This window comes from Lithobates pipiens, unplaced genomic scaffold, assembly GCF_037356315.1.
Source record: "Lithobates pipiens isolate NorthernLeopardFrog02 unplaced genomic scaffold, aLitPip1_a1.2 Scaffold_8, whole genome shotgun sequence".
NCBI lineage: Eukaryota > Metazoa > Chordata > Amphibia > Anura > Ranidae > Lithobates > Lithobates pipiens.
The window spans coordinates 565,448,700-565,473,609 of NW_027507903.1; the positions used below are offsets into that span (position 1 = coordinate 565,448,700).

Sequence of the window (24,910 nt, forward strand, 5' to 3'; positions counted from 1 at the left end):
GTTCAGGGTTAAAAATTGCTGGTTAATTTTAATTCTTTTTACATCTACAGTATCTCACAGCTTGGGGAGGCAGAGCAGTGGTGACTAACAATCAGCAGCTCTCTGCTCATGGAGCACTGAGAACCGAGAGATAGGCAGTGTTTGATCGCTCGGTTCTCAGTGTTAGAGTCGCCGGGGGAGCGATTCTGCATCCTCCTAGGCAAGTATGATTGTTAGGGCCAGTTCACACTACATGCAGTCCAGTGCATTTTTTTTTCTGCATCAAAAATGCATGGAAAGTAGGTTATTAATGGCATAGTTCACACCAGTGCTTGCAGTTCCAGAAAAAAAAAAAAATAAAAAAAGAAAACGAACATGCTACATTTTTCCTGCACTGGCCTGTACTAGAATGCTGTAGAATGCATCAAAATTGCACTGGAACACACCAGAACACACCTAAACACACTGAAACACACGTCCTTATTTCAAGTTTAAAAAAAAAAAAAAAAGGACGAGGAAAAATAAATAAATAAATGCACCAAAAAAAAAAAAAACACACTGGAAGGCACCAAAATGAAAAGCATCTGGAACGCATCCGGGCTGCGTTTCTATGGTGTAAATTGGCGCAAAAAAATAAAAAGAATAATCAAAAAAAAACATAAATAGCTTTTAACCGGTTCCCGACCAGCGCACGCCGATGTACGTCGACAGAATGGCACGGGCAGGCATATTGGCGTACAGGTACGTCCAATCTTCAATGCTGCCCTGCCATCATGAGCGCGCCGCTGGCGGCACGCTCGTGTGCCGGTCAGGACCCCCATTAGTCTGGTTACGGGTCCCGCGGACTCGATTGCCGCGGGCATACCCGCAATCATCTCACGGGACGGCTGAATGGAGAAATGCCGTTGTAAACAGCATTTCTCCATTCTGCCTAGCAACTAGTAACGCGGATCTCTGCTCCATGTGATTGGAGCAGAGATCAGTGTTCACTAAATGAAAGCCCAACCCCCCACAGTTAGTAACACACCCCTAGGAACACTCTATCCCTACACTGCCACCCACTGGTTAACCCCTTCACTGCCAGTGTCATTTACACAGGAATCACTGCATTTATATAGCAGTGATTGCTGTATAACTGACAATGGTCTCAAAAATGTATCAAAAATGTCCGATGTGTGCGCCATAATGTCGCAGTCACAATAAAAATCGCTAATCGCCGCCATTACTAGTAAAAAAAAATAAAAAATTATCACAAAAAATGCCATAAAACTATCCCTATCTTGTAAACGCTATAGCTTTTGCACAAACCAATCAATAATCGCTTATTGCGATTTTTTTTACCAAAAATATGTAGAAGAATACGTATCGGCCTAAACTGAGGGAAAAAATTTGTTTTTTTTATATATTTTTGGGGGGTATTTATTATAACAAAAAGTTTGTTTATAGCGCAAAAAATAAAAACCGCAGGGGTGATAAAATACCACCAAAAGAAAGCTCTATTTGTGGGAAAAAAAGGACGTCAATTTTGTTTGGGAGCCACATCGCATGACCGCGCAATTGTCAGTTAAAGCGACGCAGTGCCGAATCGCAAAAAGTGGTCTGGTCTTTGACCAGCAAAATCGTCCGGTCTGTAAGTGGTTAAACTACTACACAGACAAAATATGACATGTAGGAAGGAGGGGGTGAGGGGTGAGAGAGGAGAGCAGAAAGGACAGCATATGACAGAGGGACACAATCTGACCACGGTGATCAGGGTGGAGCAGCTCTGATTTTTGCGGTCTGTCTAGAGAGGCCGTACAGGAAATGGCAGATTCATGTTTTTTGTTTTTTTCCTACAGTTTAGAGGCGGGCAGATTACACAGCACATGCACTGTGCAGTGTAATCTGCTTTAAGGTACCAGAAAATCTATATTTTTTGGGTTAACACTTTAAAGTGGTGAATATATATGGACTTTGATTTAAATAAGATTTCAGTTTTGGTACATTGAACACCATTTACTTCTTTTTTTTGCATGTTTTTATTATATCACTGGAGCTGAATCATTTCATATTACAATTTTGGATTTCCCTTCATTTACTCGGTCACAACGGTCACATGTACAAATAGAGAGGATGAAAGAGGATCTAACAAGTTAGGGAATTAGGTTTTGGATATATATAAACTTTTACCAAGAATTTTGATTCACTATATTATTACTTAAAGTGTTACTAAACCCAGGAGCCTGCATTCATTATATCTGGTCCCCCACAGTACACAGAACATGGAAATGCAATCATTTTAGTAAATATAAACCGCTAAATACCTTTTCTCATCAGCAGTTAGAGCACTCGTGACTTTTATCAGTGTTCGGCCAAGCATTCTCCTCTGACTGTCCCATGAAGCTGAGTGACCCCTGACCCCCTGTCTGGACAGTGGCAATTGGCCCTGTGCTGATCACATGCACCCTCCCAAAAAAACAGAAAAAAAAAAACCTCTCTAGCAATACACACTAAACTGAGTATTGGCTCAGGGCTCTGTTGCCCAAGGCTCTGTTCAATCAGCAGATAGATTGGAGACAGTAAAAGAAGGGGAGGATCAGAGAAGACAGGATCAAAACAGCCTTTTTACACAAGGTAGATGATTAACCCGTAGGTTCCACAGTAAGCGTCACAAGCATGCTTTACTGCATATACACACTGATTCTACTGTTGTGGGTTTAGTAACACTTTATTAGTGCAGTATTACCAATTATTTTAGCTTTGTCTTTTTTTTCCCCCCAAGTCTGACACTTTAGCCTTAGTATCAGAATTTAGAGGTCTGACTATTGCTGACCTGCCAACTGCCTAATCCAGCACACAGCCCCTGAAAGTGCATATCAATGTTAAAGACATTGCCCAGACCCATCTTTTCCCATGAGGTCCCCCTCCTCACCTCCTTCCAGATGTTGTAGTGACTGAGGAAACAGCCCATCTCTCCTCGCGTCAGGGGACGGCCGTGATAAGGATCCTTGTATCCAGGGAGCATCTTTATACCCATAGCTGTTACCTGAGACTCATTCAATGACCTAGACAGACAGAGATATGGATATAGCAAAAGACTAACAGTTCTCACAGTGATCTTTACAGAGCAGGGATTCCTTACTACTTGGGGGTATGGGAACAAATATGATGAGGGGTATAGGACCGGATCTCCACTAAAAAAAAAAAAAAAAAAAAAAAAAATTGTTTCGATAATTGTAATATATATATATATATATATATATATATATATATATATATAAATTTCTCTTCACAACTACTTATCACTCTGAAACAGGATTTTCTGCATCATTGAGCTATTGAGCTTATAATCAAAGTGGAGAAATTACAGTAATGTGCAAGATGATATGGAAGCAACGTTGTAGATAACTGGTGCCCCGTTCCAATGTTTTCATTAAAAAAAATAAAAAAAATTATATATATATATATATATATATATATATATATATATATATATATATATATATATATATATATATATATATATATATATATATATATATATATATATATATATATATCCATATATCCATATATCCCAGGATGCCTCATATCATTTGTGGCTCACCCAGGGTCTAACAATCTCAAGAAAGGCATCAAAGGTAGACACCTTCATGTGTGTATAATCAAAGAAATTTTGAGAAAGAATATAGAAATACCCCTTGGAAATCCTCTGCAAGACTATGGAATGCAACCAATCCCAGCACAACGCCCTATTTTTCTGCTGGGCCATTCTTTTAATGATTATCTTGAACTGGACCAAACCAAGTGTCAAAAGAGAGCAGAGAATATGAATACATCTTGCAGAGAATTCCCAAAAATGCCTGATATGACACCACAATCTAACCACACATCAAAGCAGATCATGTCCTCTACATCACTTCCCCTTTAAGCACTTCCCTAGAGAAGAAACGCTTACATCTAAATCTAACAAGCTTTCTTAATGCTTTTTCAACACTTCAAAAACACAACCAAATTGCGTCAAAAACATGTCAAAACGCTACGGGAGTTTTGATGAGCATTGCTTCATTCTTTGTAATCAACACACATGTGATCGAGCCGTAAGAGATGAATTTTCAAGGACTAACAAATGGCCACTGCCCTCACCTATAACTGGCCTTTGCAACAAGGAGCACAGGGAGATGGAACGCAGGAGGTCTTGGAAGTGGATGATTTGGGTGGTATTTTGAGATCCGGTTGGTGACATAGCTGGGGACAGAGATGTAGATGGCTTTGTAGGTTAGCAGTTTGAATTTTTATATGCTAAACAAGTGGAAGCCGGTGGAGGGATTGGCAGAGAGGGGCTTTTGTATATAGCAGATGCCTATTAAAAAAAAAAAAAAAACACAGACCCAAACCTACTTTTACATAGCTGGGCAACTTAAATCAAAACATAACCGGCAGCTCTCTTAAAAGAGCTATGAGAATAAAAGCTCTCCCTTTTCATACAAGTCCCTTTTCAGAATTTAAATTAGATTGAATTTGCACATAGATTAAACTCATTCAGCCACACAAATGATTAGCATAGCAATCTGTTCATGTGTGTGGACTGATTTCATTGAAGTTTGCATGGAAAGTGTGCGGCATTCAAGCTTCCTTGGGAATTGGCATTTCCCACCCATGGTTGGCTCACTCAAAACTGAAATATTTACAACCAAGGGTGGTAGATGGCTGTGGTTGAAAGCTGATGGAAAGCATCAAATGTGCCAAATACGTAGTCAGCATTATTCTTGTACAGCAGCAGCAAAAAAATGATATAGAACATTAAAGTTAGATCATATATTTTATTTGTTTTCTATCGATTTGCATTTATTTTATTTTCTGTATATATACTTAAGAACCAATGACAAGACCTGTAGGAGTATATCCAGGACAAAATCCAGCAAGGATTTGGAAAACAAAAAACAAAACATTTCTATATCAGACCAATTTACTCTTTGCAGCATTTAACACTTGCCTATTGCCAAGGACAAAGGAGGAGACACTATGACATCACATGACCATCCAGGAAATTTATACAGATGTTTGAAAAACAAAAAAAGTTTAGGAGTTGCTCTATGATGGCGGTGGTGGGGTTTAAATGTAGATGAATATGGTTTCAAGCAACATACATTCCCATTGGCCTCTAAAAGGAAGCCTGATTGGTCAATAGAGCAATATGCAGGGAGGCAGAAGGAGGAGTTAAGCTTTTTTTCTACTAGCAGTTAAAGATACAGCTATCACAGGTAGGTTTAGGAGGCCGCCTTAATAAAGTTTCTTTAACCACTTGACCTCTGGAAGGTTTTACCCCCATCGTGACTAGGCCATTTTTTGCCATTTGGCACTGTGCTACTTTATCTGACAATTGTGCGGTCATGCAACTCTGTACGCATAAGAAATTTATGTAATTTTTTTCACACAAATAGAGCTTTCTTTTAGTGGTATTTGATCACCACTGCGTCTTTTTATTTTCCGTTACATAAACAAAAAAAAAAAAAAGACTGAAAAAATACAATACATTTTACTTTCTGATATAAAACATAAAAAAAAAAAAAAAAAAAAAATTGTCAATAATTTAGGCCAAAATTTATTCTGCTACTTATTTTTGGTAAAAAAAATTGTAATAAGCGTATATTGATTGGTTTGCACGAAAGTTATAGTATCTACAAACTATAGGATATATACTGGAATTTTTTTTACTAGTAGTTAGGGATGCACCGATACCGTTTTTTTTTTGCAATGAGTACATGTACCGCTACTTTTTTTTAGTATTCGCCGATACCAATTACCGATACCTACCGCAACTGTTTTGTTTTAACTTCAGCTGTCAGCAATGGTACAAAGCATAGAAAAGTTATTTACAAATAAAATAAATAGGATTTATTTTTTAAAATTTAGTGCTTTTTCAATGTGAAAACATGTAAATATATATGTGTAAAAATATTCACTAACAAAGCAAACAAAAAAAAGTTTTAATTGTTTATAGTTTACAAAATAGACGTGAACAAAATAAAAAAGCAGGAAAATTATAATTAAATGGAGGAGAATAGGGAGTTAAGGCTGATTAGAGATCTGCAGATGAAGAAACAGAAATATACAAAAAGAAACAATGTTTTTTAGGGATGCGCCCAAATTTTGGCCGCCGAAACATATTGGCCGAAAATGGCCCTTTCAGCAAAAAGCCGAAATAGAATTTTCACCGATACTGGTGCCGGAAAATGGGGCAGGGCCTGCTGGGATTGGCCCCGCCCATCACGGGGGTGTCATTCTGACTTTAGTCTCTCCTCCTCCCCTCCCTCCACATCCATGCTGCAGGCGCCCGTGGGGTCTCACTGTAAAGTCCCCCTCTCCCCAGCCGATGTGTAAATCGGCTGTGCAGGAGCTGGGCACGCTGTTTACTATGAAAGTGAAAGCAAGGAAGAGATGTCTAGCAGTGTGTGCTGTGCTCTCTGCCTCCCCCTAGAGTGCAGTACCCAGCTTGGAGAATAAGGTACAGAGCTGCAGCTGCCAATTAAAAAAAAAAAAAAAAAAAAAAAAAAGATTATAATATATATATATATATATATATATATATATATATATATATATATATATATATATATATATATATATATATATATATATATATATATATATATGTATGCCTCTGTGTGTGCATGTGTGTGTTATATGTGTGCATGTTTATATGTATGTGTGTGTGTTATATGTGTGCATGTGTGTGTGTGTTATATGTGTGCTGTGTGTGTGTTTTGTGTGTGTTATATGTGTGCATGTTTGTGTGTGTGCTGTGTGCGTGTGTGTGTGTGTGCGTGTTTATATGTATGTGTGCGTATATGTTTATATATGTGTGTGTGTTTTTATATGTGTATGTTTATATGCACTGGTGAGGCACAGGCAGGCTACATGACGGGCACTGGTAAGCTTCTGGGCACAGTGAGGCTGCATATGATGGGCACTGGTGAGGCTGCTTTGATCTTCTGTAGCATGCCTGCAGTCTCTGACCATCTCCTGTACCATGTCCCCAGTCTCTGACCATCTCCTGTGCCATGTCCCCAGTCTCTGACCATCTCCTGTGCCATGTCCCCAGTCTCTGACCATCTCCTGTATAAAAATATTTTTTTAAAACAGTCAATTTCGGTATCGGTGACGTTTTGGTATCGGTTTCGGGATCAAGGAAGATTTATTTTCGGTATCGGTTTCGGCACCAAAAAAACCATTTGGTGCATTGTTTTTATTTTAGCGTTTCAGGACTGAGCAATGTTGGTAATAAAAATTGCTGTCTGTTTTTTTTTTTTTGACAGCTCCAATTACCGGACTTCTTTAACACTGGGGAGACCCACTGACAGCTCAGTACTTGTGCAAATACTCGGTATCGGCACCAATACTGATACTAGTATCGGTGCAACCCTACTAGTAATGACGGAGATCAGCGACCTACAGTGGGAACCAGTGACACTAATCTGCGATGATATACACTGTCACTATACTAATGACACTGGCTGGTAAGGGATTAACATCTAGGGCTAATCAAATGGTTAACTGTATGCCCAACATTGCTTTGTGCATTCACTGTGTGTGGATTTTACAAATGGATGTGTCCATTTATTTTCTCTGCTTTGCAGGTAAACAAAAAATAGGATTTTTGTACTCACTGTAAAACCCTTTTCTCTGAAGATCATTGACGGACACAGCAGCTCTTCTTGACTTAAGGGTTATATCGTCCCTTTAGGAGAGGACTAGGCAGAAAGGGTTAAAAACAGCAACACTTGCATAGTACCTCCCAGGGGGTGGTCCTACTGGCTATAAGCCCTCACACTGCATCCAGCAGCTCAGTTTGTCAAAAGCAGTACGAACATAAATAGGAGGGGTGGGTGCTGTGTCTGTCAATGAACTTCAGAGAAAAGGAAGTTCAAAAATCCAATTTTCTCTATCGTTCATTGACGGACACAGCAGTTCTTCTTGACCTTAGGGATGTCCCCAAGCAGTGTCAAAGAAAACGAGGGGTGGGAACAGCAAACAATAACTCCACCCATAACAACCAGAGCTCCTCAATGGAGGAGGAGTTGCAACCTTAACAACTGCCTGCAAAACCTTGCGGCTGAAGCAAGTATCCGAAGATGCACTCACATCAACCTTGTAAAATTTAGTGAAAGTGTGACCGGACGACCAGGTCGCCACCTTACACACCTGGGAAACGGATGCTTGATGTTGGAAAGCCCAAGAGGCACCAATTGCCCTGGTAGAATGTGCCATGACAGGAAAGGGAGGCGCCCGTCCCCTTATGGCATAAGCCTGCACTACGATCTGTCTGGTCCACCGAGAGATGGCGGCCGATGAGACCGCCAGTCCCTTCTTCAGACCAGCCACTGATACAAACAGCGAGTCCGACCTCCAAAAAGGAGCCGCAGCAGACAGATACACCCGCAGAGCACGGACCATGTCCAAGAAATGCAAAGCCACCTCTTTGGGGTGTGACAGCCGAGGAAGGAAGCACCATGTCCTCATTTAGATGAAAGGCCGAAACAATCTTTGGAAGAAATGAAGGCTGCGGATGCAGCACCGCCTTATCCTTGTGGATGATCAAGTAGGGAGACTTGCAGGATAAGGCCGCCAACTCAGAAACCCTCCTGGCAGATGTAATGGCCACTAGAAAGACTACTTTCTGAGAGAGCGTCAATAAGGGAATCTCCCTGTTTTCAAACGCCGGTTTCTGAAGCACAGAGAGCACCAGATTCAAATCCCACTGAGGTAGCGATGGTCGAACTGGAGAGAGGCCACCCCCTGAACAAACGTACTCACCAATGAATGAGTCACCAAGGGATGCTGAAAAAGGACAGCCAAAGCTGCAATCTGCCCCCCCCCCCCCCCCAATGGTGCTTAATGCAAGTTTCTGATCCACTCCTTGCTGCAAAAACAATAGGTTCTTGGAAATCGAGTATATGCAAGGACGCCACCCCATCTCCTCACACATGGAGATGTAGGCCTTCCACGTACAATGATAAATCTTCCGAGAAGATGACTTCCGTGCCCTCAGCATAGTGGATATTAGGGATGCACCGAAATTTCGGCCGCCGAAACATATCGGCCGAAAATGCCCTTTTCGGCAATTTGCCGAAAGGAAAAAACGGTTGATAATTGAGCCGAAAATGGGGCGGGGCCTGGGTGGGGGCAGAGCACCACCCCCGCCCCCTGGTGCCGCCCATCATGGGAGATCTATAATGCAGGAGAGCCGCCTCCGCCGTCTGGTCAATAGAGCGCCGGGAACATACAGCAGGGGCTGTATGCGACGGCGCGCAATGGGGGAACACACAGCTATTGAAATTAAAGCTGTGATGTTCCCGGCGCTCTATTGAACCAGACGGCGGAGGCGGCTCTCCTCCCTCTTCGCGCCATCACTGGCTGCACGGGGGACAACACTCTGGCTGCACGGGGGACAAAGCACTTATCTCTTTTATCATGCCGCCAGTCTCTGACCATCTCCTGTACCATGTCCCCAGTCTCTGACCACCTCCTGTACCATGTCCCCAGTCTCTGACCACCTCCTGAACCATGTTCCCAGTCTCTGACCACCTCCTGTACCATGTCCCCAGTCTCTGACCACTTCCTGTACCATGTTCCCAGTCTCTGACCACCTCCTGTACCATGTTCCCAGTCTCTGACCACCTCCTGTACCATGTCCCCAGTCTCTGACCACCTCCTGTATAAAAATATTTTTTAAAAACAGTCATTTTCGGTATCGGTGCTGTTTCGGTATTGGTTTCGGTTTTTGGCCTAGTGTATTTTTCATTTTCGATATCGGTTTCGGCACCAAAAAACCCATTCGATGCATCCCTAGTGGATATTACCGAATACGACAGACCTCAGTGCCTTAGCACCCGGCTTTCAACAGCCATGACCTTAAAGCCAGTGAAGGTAAAGCAGGATGAAGTGTTGGACCTTGCGACAGAAGGTCCCCTGGCATCGGCAGTCGCCAAGGAACATCCACCACCATTCGTACTATGTCAGCGTACCACGGACGCCGAGGTCAATCTGGGGCAATCAGAATTACCGGAATCCCCCCTGGCCTCCACTCTGCGAAGCAGACATGGTAGAAGTTTGAATGGGGGAAAAGCATACATCAGCCGATAATGCCCCCATGGAGCCACCAACACATCTGCCGCATCCGCCCTGGGATCCTTTGACCTGGCCACAAACCTCTGTACCTTCCAATTGATCCACATCTGGCGTGCCCCACCTTAAGCAAAGGAGCCAAAATACATCTGGATGTAGTGACCATTCCCCTTGATCCAGCATCTGACGACTTAGGTAGTCCCCTTGCCAGTTTTCTACACCCGGAATGTACACGGCCGACAGAGCTGGCACGTGCCGCTCTGCCCACCGCAGGATGTGAGCGACCTCCCAGTGCTGCAGCCAATCTCCTTGCTTCTTCTAGATAGTTGACATACGCCACTGCCGTGGCATTGTCCGATTGAGTCCTGACCGGACGCCCCTGCAGCCTCTGTGACCATGTGGAGAAGCACCACCTGATCTCCCAAAGTTCCAGCACATTGATCAGCAGGATTCTTCCTGGGTCCAGCGAACCCTGGGCTGACTGTACACCCCAAACTCCCCCCCCCAACTGGTCAGGCTGGCATCCGTTGTAATCACGTCCAATGAAGAGGAAGGAACGACTTCCCGGACCGAAGGGCCGGCGACCTCAGCCACCAGCTCAGGGAGACCATGACTAGCTGGCTCACCCGAATGTGGAAATCCAGGGACAATGGAGATTTGTCCCATTTGGACAGGATCTCCTTTTGCAAGACTTGAGCATATGGTACCACCTCGAAAGTGGCTACCATGAGACCCAGGACTCGCATGCAGCGACGACCACCTGCAGGACACCAACAACTTCACTGCAGCTTGAAAAGTCTGCAGCTTGTCCGAAGGGAGAAAGACTCACCTCTGAGGAGTTCAGAAGCAGGCCCAGGTACTCCAGGCGATGAGTCGGCTCTAACACCGACTTCTCTAGGTTCAGTAACCAACCAAACTCCGAAGAGTTTGCATAGTGATTTCCACATCCTCCCTTAATTCTGAGGCAAAAGCTGCTCTCAGAAGGTGGTCGTCTAGGTAACCCACAATGGCGATCCCTCGCTGCCTTAGCAAAGCCAAAATTGGGGCTAGAACCTTGGTGAAGACCCTCGGTGCTGACGCCAGGCCAAAAGGAAGAGCTACAAATTGGTAGTGCTCGTGCCCAACTGCAAATTGCAGAAACCTTGAATGCAAGAAATACTTGATGCATAAGGGGACATGCAAGTATGCGTCCTTGATGTCCAGGGACACCAGAAAATCGCACTGGAGTGCAGCGACCACTGAGTGAACTGATTCCATCCAGCACCTTTGTACCTTCACAAAGCTGTTGAGGGCCTTGAGGTCCAGGACCGGACGGACCCCCTTTCTTCTTTTGGACTACAAACAGACTGGAGCAGAATCCTTGAAACCTTTTTTGGCATCGGTACAGGTACTATCACCCCGCGCAACAGCAGGTCCTGTATTGCCCTGAACACAGCTTCCCGAAAAGCCGGAAGAAGATGAAGGTTGGAGGGAAAAAAAATCTGTTTGGCGGACAAGAAAAACTCTGATGAAACCAGTTTGCAAACTGGTCGGAAAGTAGGGAGGTCCACCGGGCTGCAAACTCCCAAAGGCGACCCTCCACCCGAGAGTCGGGCGGGGGCAAACCTTCATGCGGCAACAGATTTGCTAGCAGGCTTGTTTGGGTTGCGAAACCAGGGACACTTATGTCCCTCAGCAGGCACCTTGTCGGACTGGGAACGCTTATCTGCTGACCCGGGCGGACGGAAAATCAGTTTCTGAGCGGAAAAGGAGGGCCCTTGCCTACGGCGTGGCCCCTTACCTTTTCTGGACTGGCTGGAGCAATGTACTCTTACCCCCCATATGCCCAGACAAACAGCGGCCCATAGCATGGGGAGGAGGAAAGGGACAGGCAGAGAAGAAGGGGAGAGTGAGAGACCCCCAGGTCGACCTCCCAGGAAATGCCCAGCTGCTCCATCGTGCCGAGACAGGTGGAACCACACTTACCCCTACTGCAGGGACTGCTGGACACATTCCACAGACAGACCCATCACCCGAGCAGTACGGGTGGCTGTCGGCCACGGCACACTGTATCACGGACAGCAGTAGCCTGGTTATATGTGTGCCCCGGAGCATATAGCTCACCGGCCGCCCCTGGATAAGACGGGGCATGTTGTGGCCGACCCAGCGCATAGCTAGGGCCTGCTCGCCCTCGATGGCCAGGCTGGGGAGACTACAAGGATGTATATTATCCAGCCTGTCACCCAGCCTGGCTGTTAATCGTAGATCGCAGGAATCAAAAATACAGAAGAAAATAATTCCCAGGACCAATGGTCCCCACAGGGAGCCAGGTCCTTCTCCTACACTAGGCAGAAAAGAAACGGAGCTGCTGGATGCAGTGTGAGGGGTTATCAATGAATGAACGATAGAGAAACCAGAACATCCCCGCTGACAGGACAGAGCTCTTTGTTGTTTACATTCATTGCTCTTCGCCGATCAGCAGGTCCCAGTCAGCAATCCTTGGCCAGGACCCGCTGATCGGCTTGTGCTGTAACTAATAACGCACATGTGTGCCCCCTACCCAGAAGAGCTGGATCATGTATTAGATATGTGATCCCTGCAGGAGAGCCACTCTACCACTGTACTCCTCCTTGAGACGGTCATAAATCCAAAAGCAAACAATTATATTGCAGCTTACCAATTCTTAGATGTGGTTGCATTAGTTTTCCTTTATTTTCACCTGGTGGTTTGGCCAGTGAGTCTGTTTAAAAAGTTAGGCTCCATTCAAACCTGAATGTAGCGTTTTTTTACTGCGTTTTGCCGCGATTTTGTGCAGGGCAAAAGGTCACCAATGTAAAAAGAAGAAAAATGCCCAAATCTGCCCAATTTGAGCAACAAAAAAGGGTCCAGAACTTGTTTGAGCTTCAGGCGACATGGAGTGGAGATGTGAACCATCTCCATTGAGAATAATAGATTTTTTCCCCTCCAGCATTTTGTAGCTTCAGGTTTCAAGCTACAAAACGCTCAGGTGTGAATGGGGTCTTAGAGGGGTGCTTACAATGATCAGTTTTTTTTTACCTATAACCTTTGTTCCAAATGGAAAAAAAAAAAATACAAAATGTTTGCTGTAACTGCTTATAAAGTGTTAGCTGGAGTTCAGCTTCAATTTGTTAGTGTAAATAAATCTGCTAGTAAAGCCAACACTCCCCCAGACAGACAATGATGCGGTCCAATGGTGCCCCCTGTGCTCCTTCATCCAGTGTGTATGTGAATGCAGATACCATATCTAATGACTGGTAAGCTGCCATATTGCATTTTTGGTGTTGGTTATAAAGTGCAACTCCACTTCTGTTGAGAAAAAACACATTCTCCTCTAGGTGATCACTGTACACTACAAGGATTTTAACAAACCTTGTTGCTGAAGAAATCCCTGTGTCCATGTGGTAAGAGAATCTAATGGGAGTGGTTTCATAATTATCAATCAGCTGCAGCACCTGCAGGCCTCCAATGAGGAAAGCTGCTGGGCCTGCATCCCTTTAGACGTGATTTCCTATTTGGAGTATCTCACGAAAAACAACATTTTTGTTGCAGGGAATGCCTGAAATCTGACTTGTATCTTAGTGCAGACTTCTGGGAAAATCGGTGAGCCAATCACACAAGCAGGAAATGAGGTTTCTGGGGGGCGCTCTGTACACATTCAGTGTACAGAACACCTCCAGGTAGCCATATTGCATTTTCAGAAAATTGCAGAGCTGCAGATTGAAAAGGAAAGGTCATTTTTAAGAGCATTCAATTACAATATGACTTGAGTCGCAATTGTATACATTACATGATTTTTTTCTTTATTTTCCATTTTTTAACCGCTTGCCGACGGCCTCACGCCGATATACGTCAGCAGAAGGGCTCGTACAGGCAGAATCATGTACCTGTAAGTTGTCCTTTAAGAGGCGGCCAAGCTCCGTGTCGGGTCGTGATCGCCTCACGGGCAGGAAGAACGGGGAGATGCTAATGTAAACAAGCATCTCCCTGTTCTGCCTAGTGACAGTGTCACTGATCTCTGCTCCTTGTGATCGGAGCAGAGATCAGTGATGTGTCATACACAGCCACGCCCCCCACAGTTAGAAACACGCCCCTAGGACACACTTAACCCCTACACTGCCACCTAGTGGTTAACCCCTTCACTGCCAGTGTCATTTACACAGGAATCAGTCCATTTGTATAGCACCGATTGCTGTATAAATGACAATGGTCCCAAAAATGTGTCAAAATGTCCGATGTGTCCGCCATAATGTCGCAGTCACAATAAAAATCGCTGATCGCCGCCATTTAAAAAAAAAAAATTATTAATAAAAATGCCAAAACCTATCCCTCATTTTGTAAAGGTAATAACGTTTGCGCTAACCAAGCAATAATCACTTATTGCTATTTTTTTTAACCAAAAATATGTAGAATACCTATCGGCCTAAACTGAGGGGAAAAAATTATTTATTTTTTTTTAGATATTTTTGGGGGGATATTATAGCAAAAAATATTGCTATTTTTTCCAAATTGTCACTCTTCTTTTGTTTATAGCGCAAAAAATAAAAACTGCAGGGGTGATCAAATACCACCAAAAGAAAGCTCTATTTGTGGGGGGGGGGAGTCAATTTTGTTTGGGTGCAATGTCGCACGACTGCGCAATTGTCAGTTAAAGCGACGCAGTGCCGAATCGCAAAAAGTGCTCTGGTCAGGAAAGGGGTAAATTCTTACGGGGCTGAAGTGGTTAATAACAATTTAAAGCGGAGTTCCGGCATTCCCCCCAGTATTAAAAAAAAAAAAATTCCTCCAAACATTTTTTTTTAGGTTAAAAGGAGTCTTTTAATGGAAAAAAAACCAACAAATTTTTAGGGTGAAACTCCACTTTAAGTACGTCAATTTACTGACTCAGTACAATGCCAGCAAAATCATAACTTTTGATCTTCATACTGAGCCCATGATGACAAATCAAAGTACAGAAAGTATGCAAAGTGATGAAACAAGAGGATCAGCATGACAGCCAGGCATCCAGAATTTTTTAAAAGGAGATAAAACACTGGCAGCCTCCAAATTTGCCTGAAGGCAGATTTTTCCAAGCATGCTGTCATTCTTCGGCACATACTTGAATCTAATATCAGTACAGCATTGCAGCTTCATAGGATGGCGATAAACAAAGCTCACTGTATGCAATCAATCACTGCACATTGCATGCCTTGACACATATGGTGGATGTTGGGAAGGTTGTAGACTGTCTCCTCAGAAAAACTCTGAAAGCAGAACTGCGAACCATAAAAAGCCACTTCCCCAGAGATGCTGAGCAGATGGAGATCTGGAAGGTTGCACACTTGGAGGAGCTCAATACAGCTGGACATATGCAGAGCAACATTTCCCAAATGCAGCACACACTATCATGGGAAGTTATAAGGAAACAAATATGAGCACATCGACATAAAATCTGTGGTGAGGACAGAATTTCCTGGCTGATGTCCAGAACAGCTTGTGCTGAGGGATTTCTGCAAGGAAGTTACAAGAACAAGAATAAGCAGGAACCTGGCCTGTCTTGGTCTTTTCTAGAAGAGTAAATCCGAACTACACAAGGCCAGGTCCCCTAATCAAAACGTATCGGATGCAGCAATAGCCAATCAGCGCATCCTACCAGCTGAGCTTTTAGGGCCCTTTTTTTTAGGGCTGCGCGTTCCACCAAGAACTGTAAAAAGTGGCATTTGTTTTATTATAACCAAGAATTATAATTCTCTATGCCAAGAGTAAGAAAAAAAAATAAAAGAAAAAAAACACAGCCTCGGAAATCCTTCGAAATATGAAAGGAACTCTACTAAGGCAAAAGTTAATCAAGCCATTTTTCCGAACATGCCACTTTAAGGCTATGGTATCACATAATGCAGCTCAAAATTTCCATGAACTTTAGAGAAATACCCCCCAAAAAATACATATATAATAATATTATTATTAATAATTGTGTCCCTTTAACCCTTCCCCTAGCAGAGACATTTTTGCGTTTTAAAAATATAAAATTTTACTGAAGATTAGCTATAACTATATATATTTTTTTCCCCAAAAGCAGAGATGCGAGAGAATTAAAGGGTGGTATATGTTACACAGTATTTGAGCAATTGTTTAATCAAGTGCAAAATTTCATTTAAAAAATGTAAATACATTTTTTGGGCACAAAAATGCAATATATTACCCAATATATGGGGGGGGTTGGGGGGCACACTCCAGTGGTAATGAAAAGCCTGGCTGCAAGCGGTAAGCGCTTCTCAAAACTCCTCCTCTCAGCACCTCTGAAGTTCAGAAGGCAGGCTCTGTGAAATGTGCGACGGAGCGGAGCCTATTCACAGGGCATAGTCATTGGGGGTGCTGAAATTAATCGCTGCATCGCAAGCATTTCGGCAGTGTCACTGATGCGGCACCGATGCATGCGACCCTAAAAACCGATTGTTGGCGATGTCATTGCCCCTCCCGGGAGAGCGCTCTGATCGTATCCTGTTGTGTACAATCCATGCCTCATATGACTGCCTGGCCTGCCTCTCTCCTCACGTCAGCGGGGAATTCTCAGCCCCGCCCCCGCTGACTGTCGTTATCAAATCAGAAGAGAAGCGGGTGGGGCTGAGAATTCCCCGCTGACATCAGGAGAGACACAAGACTTGAGAGCACAGAGGCGGGCCAGGCAGTCACATCGGAGCGTGCCTATGCTTGCGGCCATCGGTCGCGATAACTGCCGGCCATGAGCAATCGCGGGCCCGATAAGCAGAATAAGGACGTGTGTGTGTAAACACACAAATCCCTGTTCTGTGAGGAGTGATAGATTGTGAGTTCCTAATAGCTGGGAACCACAATCTGTCATTTCCTCTAGGCGAGTCCTCTCCCCCTACAGTTAGAAACACGTAGCCGGAAACACAGTTAACCCCTTGATCGCCCCCTAGTGGTAACCCCTTTCCTGCCAGTGACATTTTACAGTAATCAATGCATTTTTATAGCACTGACCGCTGTATAACTGCCAGTAGTCCCAAAAATGTGTCAAAAGTGTCCAATATCTCTGCCATAATGTCGCAGTCCCGATAAAAATTGCAGATCACCATTACTAATCTATATCCCCTATTTTGTAAATATACACTTATTGTGATTTTTTATTTTTTATTTACCAAAAATATGTAGAATAATATATGTCGGCCTAAACTAAGAAAAAAAAAATTTTTTAAAGAAAAATTGTGGATATTTATTATAGCAAAAAGTACAAAATATTGTGTTTTTTTTTTTTCAAAATTGTCGCTCTTTTTTTGTTTATAGCGCAAAAAATAAAACCCGCAGAGGTGATCAAATACCACCAAAAGAAAGCTCTATTTATTGGGGGAAAAAAAAGGTTGTCGATTTTCTTTGGGTACAAGGTCGCATGACCGCGCAATTGTCAAGGTAACGCTGTGCCGAATTGCAAAAAATGGGCTGGTCATTCAGCAGCCAAACCTTCCGGGGCTGAAGTGGTTAAGGGAGTGAGGTTATTTTTAATTCAAAGCGGAGTTCCAGTCAATTTTTTGTTTATTAAAAGTCAGCAGCTACAAAAAAAAAAAAAAAAAAAAAAAAAGAAGGATCTTCTGACTTTTAATACACTTCTTTTTAAAGACACTCACCTGTCCCACAATCCAGCAGTGTGGCCACCCAAACCTTCCCTTCTCTCCCCCTCCTGTCCACGGCACTGGCAATACTATTGTGGGCATCCGGCTGTGACAGCTTGCAGCTTCACAGCAGGGTGCGCATGTCTCACTGCGCTGTCCTGAATGGCCGGGCAATCTTTTGGGAGCTGTGATGTGTCCCAGAAGATTGCAGGGTGGAAGGGCCACCTAGATGGCCCAAGCCGAAGTGGGAGTTTGTTGGTAATCGCCATGCATCACAGAATAAAATCATTGACCAGATAATCATAATCAAATTGAATTGCAAGACCAGTGAAGATGTGCACCTCTAATAGTCCTACCAATCATTCCAGATTCCGCAGGACTGTTCTGGGATTTCACCAAATCCCGTCATCATGCAAATCCAGGCTGCATCCCGCTGGTTGTCACTTTCTGGTCCAGGCAAAGGCAAAACGAGGCACTGATCGGCTTCTGCCACTGTGTTGCAGAAGGCACATCTGTTGCGAAATTATCTTGCATTGCCTGGCTGACAAAGTGCAGTAAAGAGCCCAGATCACCTTTCAGGGATGGGAGAGGAGTGACAGGAGTGATGCTCTGCAGGAATGCAAGAGGAATGACCAGAGAGATGAATATATGATTTGACATTTTGACCAAAGATATGCCATTTTATTTTTTAAGCAACAATAAACCTCAAACCAAAAATGTAATATTATTGCAGTTTACCAATCATTAGATGTGTTGGCTGCATGAGTTTTCTTAGGTTTTTTTTTTTTTTTTCCCAATTTTCCTCCTGGTGATCTGGCCAGTAACACACCTGTATTAGCCCTTGTACAGACGGTCGGACATTCCGACGGAAATTGTCCGATCGGACCGTGTTGTCGGATAATCCGCCTGTGGGCTTCGTCTGACTTTTTCCGTCGGAATGTCCGACCAACAAAGTTTGAGAGCTGGATATAAAATTTTCCGACAACATGATCCTATCGGACTTTGTCCGATCGTTTGTAGAGAATTCCGATCAGACAAAGTGCCACGCATGCTCAGATCAAATTCCTAGACCAAAGCTATTGGCTACTAGCCTGAACGTAGTCCTGTCATAACTAAATAACGTCATCACGTTACAAATGATCGGATTTTCCGACAACTTTGTCCGACCGTGTGTATGCAACACCAGTTTCGGACAAAATCCGTTGGAAAAAATCTGACGGATTTTGTTGTCGGAATGTCCGACCGTGTGTACAAAGGGCATAGAATGCCTCCACTCTGGATGGAGGAGCACATAGGGCACCTTTGGACAGCAGCATGGCCAGTCCGGGGGGAGTGTTGGCTGTACTAGCAGATTAACAAATTTAAGCCAAACTCAAGCTCACACTTTATAAAGCAGTTACAGCAAACCGTTTCTTTTCCTTTTGGAATATTTTAAGTAAATAAAAGCGGATCATTGTAAGCATCACTGCTAGTGTTAAATTGTTTGTCTCATCTCTGTAACTGATACAGTCTGCTAGGGAGCTTGTTATTTAGAAAAACAGATTTACTGAGCAGATCACCAGATGAAAATATGGGAAAGAAAGCCAAAAAAATTAATAAAAAATAAATGCAGCCATCACATCTAAGAATTGGTAAGCTGCAACATAATGTAGGTTTGCTCTTTTTTTTTTTTAAAACTAATGTACAAAATTCCAGCTTCCCCCTGAGGGCTCTGACTTAATAAAATAAATAAAAAATAAACACATGCATATGAGACAGAAAGATCACGCCAAATCAGTTTCTCGCTAAAGGCAAATATTTCTCACAATAGTAAGCAAAAAGTCTTAACGGAACGTTCAGAGAACTATTTTCAGAATTACACAATCATCCAACGTCCTCTCATGCGTGTAAACACACCAACATCTATGGCCTTTGAGAGTGGCCTTGTGAGCGCCCTCTAGAGGAATTTCTGCAGAGCCAAAGCTGAACAAAAAACAATCAAATGATTCAAAAGTGTTTTCAATAAGGAAAGCTAGATTTCTGGTCTGAAATACAGTCTTACCTCATTCAACGCTAACATTTCAGGAACACCCTCCTCACTACTTCTATCTAAGACCCCACTGTGGAAAAATCCTCTGACCCCGTTCTTGTACTTCAATTACTGTTCCACTTGGCTTCAGGCCTAGAGGGGTCAGTGGGCCCTCAGATGAACTTCTCATTCATTACAAGGCCTGCTGGTGAATGGAACTACAGTCTGTACTGCATGCACCTGGCTTCATTCACAGCACTGTTATTTGTCTGTTTTTACGAAGGGTTTAAGAATAGGAAAAAAAAAAAAAAAAAAAATTATAAATTTTTTCAATTAATCAACGTCATTCACATGTGAACACGTGGCAGCAAAGCCACCAAGGGCATAACTACAAATCTGGAAAACACTGAGATAAAGTTAGAGAACTGCTATAATTTCAGGCGTGTTATTAGATACGCTACATGCCTTGGTCCCCCTCTCTAAACAGCTCAATTATTATACTTCAGACATAAGTTTAAAATGGTTAAAAACATAAAAGCAGTACTAACAAAAACTATAAAAAAAAGTTGTGGTTGAAGTGAGAAAAGTCAACCTCTGCCAGATTTTTCAGTTGTGTCTTCATTGGAGGGTATAAACCCCACTTCCTGCCCTACAGAGATACCAACAATGATGGAAAGTAGACAGCTGTCACCAGAACAGTGGTCCAGAATAGACCTTCACCCACAACTGCTGTCCCAGTGACAGAGCCTTCTGCCATAATCCAAAAAGAAATAATTTTGAGCTCATGGTTTCTTGTAGTGAATCGAGGGGCAGAGGACATTTTTATCTTCAGGTTATACTACCACCTACAAGAGGGTTAGACACTGGCAAAATAGACAAAATGGCAAAAATAAATAAAAAACGTAGGCCAGCCCAGGATAACCTTATCCTACTACTGGTAGGTCTCAGCTTTGTAGTAAAGCAGTACAGAGAGCATAATAATAAACACAGAGGGGTGGGATCTGTGTCCCCCAACTCCAAGAAAATAGGACTTTTGACTTACCTCATCTTTGAGTGCAGTACAGGGACACACAGCTTATATTTAAAGACCCCGAGTTACATGCAGGCTACCTTTAGATTATTGGACACTGGCAAAGAAACTTGCTAGGACTGCCCCTAAGGTACGCTGGTATAATCCCACTTTGGGGTTTGGGAACAGTGGACAAATTGGAGTATAACCCCTGAAAACGTACTACCACAGAAACATGGTTCAAAAGTACAGAGAGAGCTACCCAAAGATCAGCTAATCTGTGATGATAAAATAAGGTTGGAAGCGAGAAAATGAAGAGAGTGAAGCCCTTGGAGACCAAACCCTGTGTACCCCAAGTATCTGAGATTAAAGCAGTTCAAATGTCTGTACAAACACTCCACCCCCACTCCGGAAAGTGGGGGCGTACATTCATGCCAAGGAAGGTTTGTCTCAGGATTTGGCAGAATTTGAGCTCCAAACCATGCTGGTGGACTGGGAGCCAAGCCAAGGGGAGTCTAAACATGGTTGGAACGTGTGTAAAGAAATGAAAAGGGTATTTTTTTTTATTGGATTGCGAAGGAGGGACTTTACAGTCCGTTCCTTAGGATTTTTCCACTGAGAAAGATGGGTATTCTTGTCAGAAGTACATCTGAAGAGAGGTCTATGAAAGCCATGTGAATCTGGCATTTCTTAAAAGTTCAGCACTACAGCACTTGCTAACAAATGTCCTCCCACATGTGTATGGACAAGGGACATATGCCGGAGAGGAGATGGGAGATCTAAGCAGTCCATCAAAATTGTAGCTTACAGATACAATCAATTGCTCCAAAAAGTTCTATACAAAAAGGGATCAACCATAATCAATGGAAAGACCTCTTTTAAGGGACTTTAGTTAGCCAAGGTTTGGCAAATCAAGGTCACACGATGAAGCAGAGAGCAGGGCCTTCCAGCAAGAACAATGAAACCCAACCGATAAATGGCCTTACAGCACTAAAGAACCCAAGACTGAGAATAACACTCGTAGAAGCAACAGGCTGATCTACTTTCACAGTGGTGTGTACCTCATCAATAAAATCAAAAACAATCTCTTAAAGCGGACCTGCAGTCATTTTTTAAACTTCCGTCTATTAAATCTTCTGCCCTTTGGATAGTAAAACGTTTTTTTCTGCCAGTAAATACCTTATACGGCCCACTTCCCGTTTCTTGCCTGGTAAAAAGCCTAGGCTTGTGACATCATGCACAGCTCTCTCTCCCTCTAGTGAGTGTTTGCCAGGAACGGAGGGGCATGAGTCATAGGGGGGCCAATCAGAGCTGCAGAGCTGGAGGTGTGCCTCTGTGTGTCTGTGTAAATCCAAGAAGTGAACAGGCAGCAGCTTCAGCTGCCCACAGTTAAAATGGATGCAGCGAGACTCAGTGGAGAGATATTTTTGCAGCATATTTGGAAAGTACAGAATATATAAAGTAACAGTATATATAAAATGATATGCAAAGTGGTTGGAGGGAAGCTTCAGAATGGCAAAGATGTTTTTATTACAAATTGTGTGAGCAGACTGCAGTTCCTCTTTAATTTGAAAGTAATAGATGAAGATTGGAGTGGCTCAGAATCAGACAGTCTGCTCGGCTGGCTGATGGCCCAGAGGCTGTAGGTATATCAAATACAGAATCTGGGGGAGAAGGTGTGGGAGCATGCTTGTGGCCTCTGCAATCACCGTTAGCAAATACAGTGCGATTTGGGCTAATGTCTTGCTTGACTGTAGTAAAAACTTCAGCCAAGATGGCAGAAGAACCAGCCACAGCCAAAGGAGCCAAGATAGATTCCCAAGAAAGAACACCGGGATTTAAGGCTGTGGACAATGCCCACATCAGCAAGCAGCATGGGAGCAAGAGTAGAGTATGAGTTTATGGCACCCAGTACAATGGTATGGTCTCTCCCAGTCCCTCCCTGATGCCCAGCGACCCACATACTTGAAATAGCTGCTCCCAGTGCTTGGCCCAATAACAGTGAGCATTCAGAGATCATGCAAACAATGAGGCAATGCCAATAGCGCTGGACCCAAAAATTGTTCTGCAGCAACTTTCTATTAAAACGTAATCTGGAAAGCACACTTCATGGAACCCAGTGTCCAACAGTCATTTCCAGGCTTTACTCACAACGTCCAGTCTAGCAAGTCCAGATATGGTGCTCCAAAAGCCAGGCTGAGGACAGCTGTGGCAGATATCTGCAGTTCTAGCAACAGTGTAGAGAATAGTCTTCATCAAAAAAATAAATAAAAAAAAAAGGTCTACCTTCCTGCTAGCAAAAAACAGAAGTATGCTGGTAGTAGGATGGCTCCTACTTGACTGGCCTACAGGTTTGTTTGCCAGCGTGCAATCCTCCTGTAGATGGCAGTACAACCCATACGTGAGACTTCCTGTGTCCTTCAATGGACAAGAAAGAAAGGAAAAAAAAAAAAACATTTTGGCTGGAGTATCACTAGAATAGAGACAGGTTAGGTCATGAGTAGTTCCAGACAGGATTTTCAACACAAAGGAAGCCAAACTCTTTGCTGAACTCAAAAGCAGGAAAAACCGAGGATCAGCCTGAAACATTAAAAATATTATTCCAAAAAGTCAGGCAGTGGAAATAAGCAGTTCCAAGTATGGCCAGGTACAGTTAAGCTTTTCTGTCCTTTCCTGAAGCCCAAGAGAAGATCTGTCCCAGCTGTGTAAGGACACAGAAGTCAATGGTATGTACATACTTCCTACTGTTACATATGTGAAGCAGAATCTCTGCATGCTGAGGAGATATCAAGCAGAATCTTGAAATGAACAACTTATAGATAAAATGTACTATTTTTCCCTTTTTCTTGAGGACTGATGTATCCTTAGAACGAATCTCGGCTTGAAAGCCGCACATTTTACTCACCCTGGTTGCCCTGTCGTTTTTATGGAGCTTTGAGCACGGGAAAGTCTAGTGCACCCCTATCTTTGTTGCATTTCATAAGTTAGACAACCAGCTAAGTAATTTAAATGAAAATCAAGATACGGATGAAAAATGAACCCTAGTGAGCTTCCAGTGTCCATAAATAGATCTTCCTCCACACCTACCTACAAATGTTCTGCCAGTTCCTCCACATTTAGCTAAAATAAGTGATACAAAGACTGGAAGGGGCATCAGCATACCCTCAGCAAAGCTGTGTTGGGCCAAAGCATTTTCGCAGGAGCTCTGAACCCACCACAATGTATTTTTATAAAGGGAGCCTGTCGTGATAGATTTATAGGAGCTATCACTTGTGACTTCGTTTACAAACCACAAGTTTCTGGGATGTTATCCAAATCCTTTGAGTCACGGGATTAGCATAACTGTCTGGGAAGTTACATCTTGCAAGAGAAAAACACACGCTGCCATTCTAGATCCCCCTAAAGACACTGCGGTTGATTTACTAAAACCAATCAGCTTCCAGGTTTTTTGTCAAAGCTTGAATGAACAAGCTGAAGTTAGAAGCCGATTGGCTGCCATGCACAGCTGCACCATATTTTGCACTCTCCAGTTCTAGTAAGGCCCCTTTCATATGGGGTGGACTCTATAAAGCAGATCAGCCTGTTCAGCAGGGGATCTGTCCGCTGAGCCCTGCTGAGCAGCCTGCTCTTCTCTATGGGGTGGTCGGATAGAAACGAAATGCCTGTAGGGTTCCATCCAATGGTCATCCAATCAGATTCGCCAAATGGATGGGTAATAGATCCCCCATCCGTCTTTTTGAATGACGGGTTTGGATCGGGTGTTGACTAGTTTCAGAGGAGCTGCCATTTAATGCGAGAGACTGGAGGGTCCGAGCAGGTCCATCTGAAACACTGACAGGCGGACCCGATCGGATCGCCTGTGTGAAAGGGGACTAAATCAACCCAACTGTCGCTGGTAGGAAAGAGAAAACTGCTGCAGGCCCCTAGAGGTACACACACCCTTCAACAGATTCTTACACTATCCGACAAGCAAAGCCTCAACCTCTCCCTACTTGCTGAAGCTTGCCTGCACCTTCCTCCAGCATTCCCATTCCCTGTGCAGGATGCTATCATAGTGAGCTGCCAATAGGAATGCATGGGGGTGGGGGTTAGGTGTAAGCTCCAACATTACAAGGAAGCGCTCCTCCGGGAGAGTTTTGGAGGCCACTGCATGTTTGTGACCTTCATTTTATATCTGTAGCAGTTTGTCACCAACTTTCCAGT

General features: G+C 43.5%; 1 protein-coding gene across 1 annotated transcript in view; it reads right to left on the reverse strand.

The window, feature by feature from the left end:
- Positions 1-24,910, reverse strand: part of COLGALT1 (collagen beta(1-O)galactosyltransferase 1) — an 86,432-nt gene that overhangs the window by 13,729 nt on the left and 47,793 nt on the right. The window contains exon 9 of the mRNA XM_077470110.1: positions 2,891-3,023. Within this exon, the coding sequence (XP_077326236.1) occupies positions 2,891-3,023 (133 nt within the window). The remainder of the gene's footprint in view (positions 1-2,890; positions 3,024-24,910) is intronic.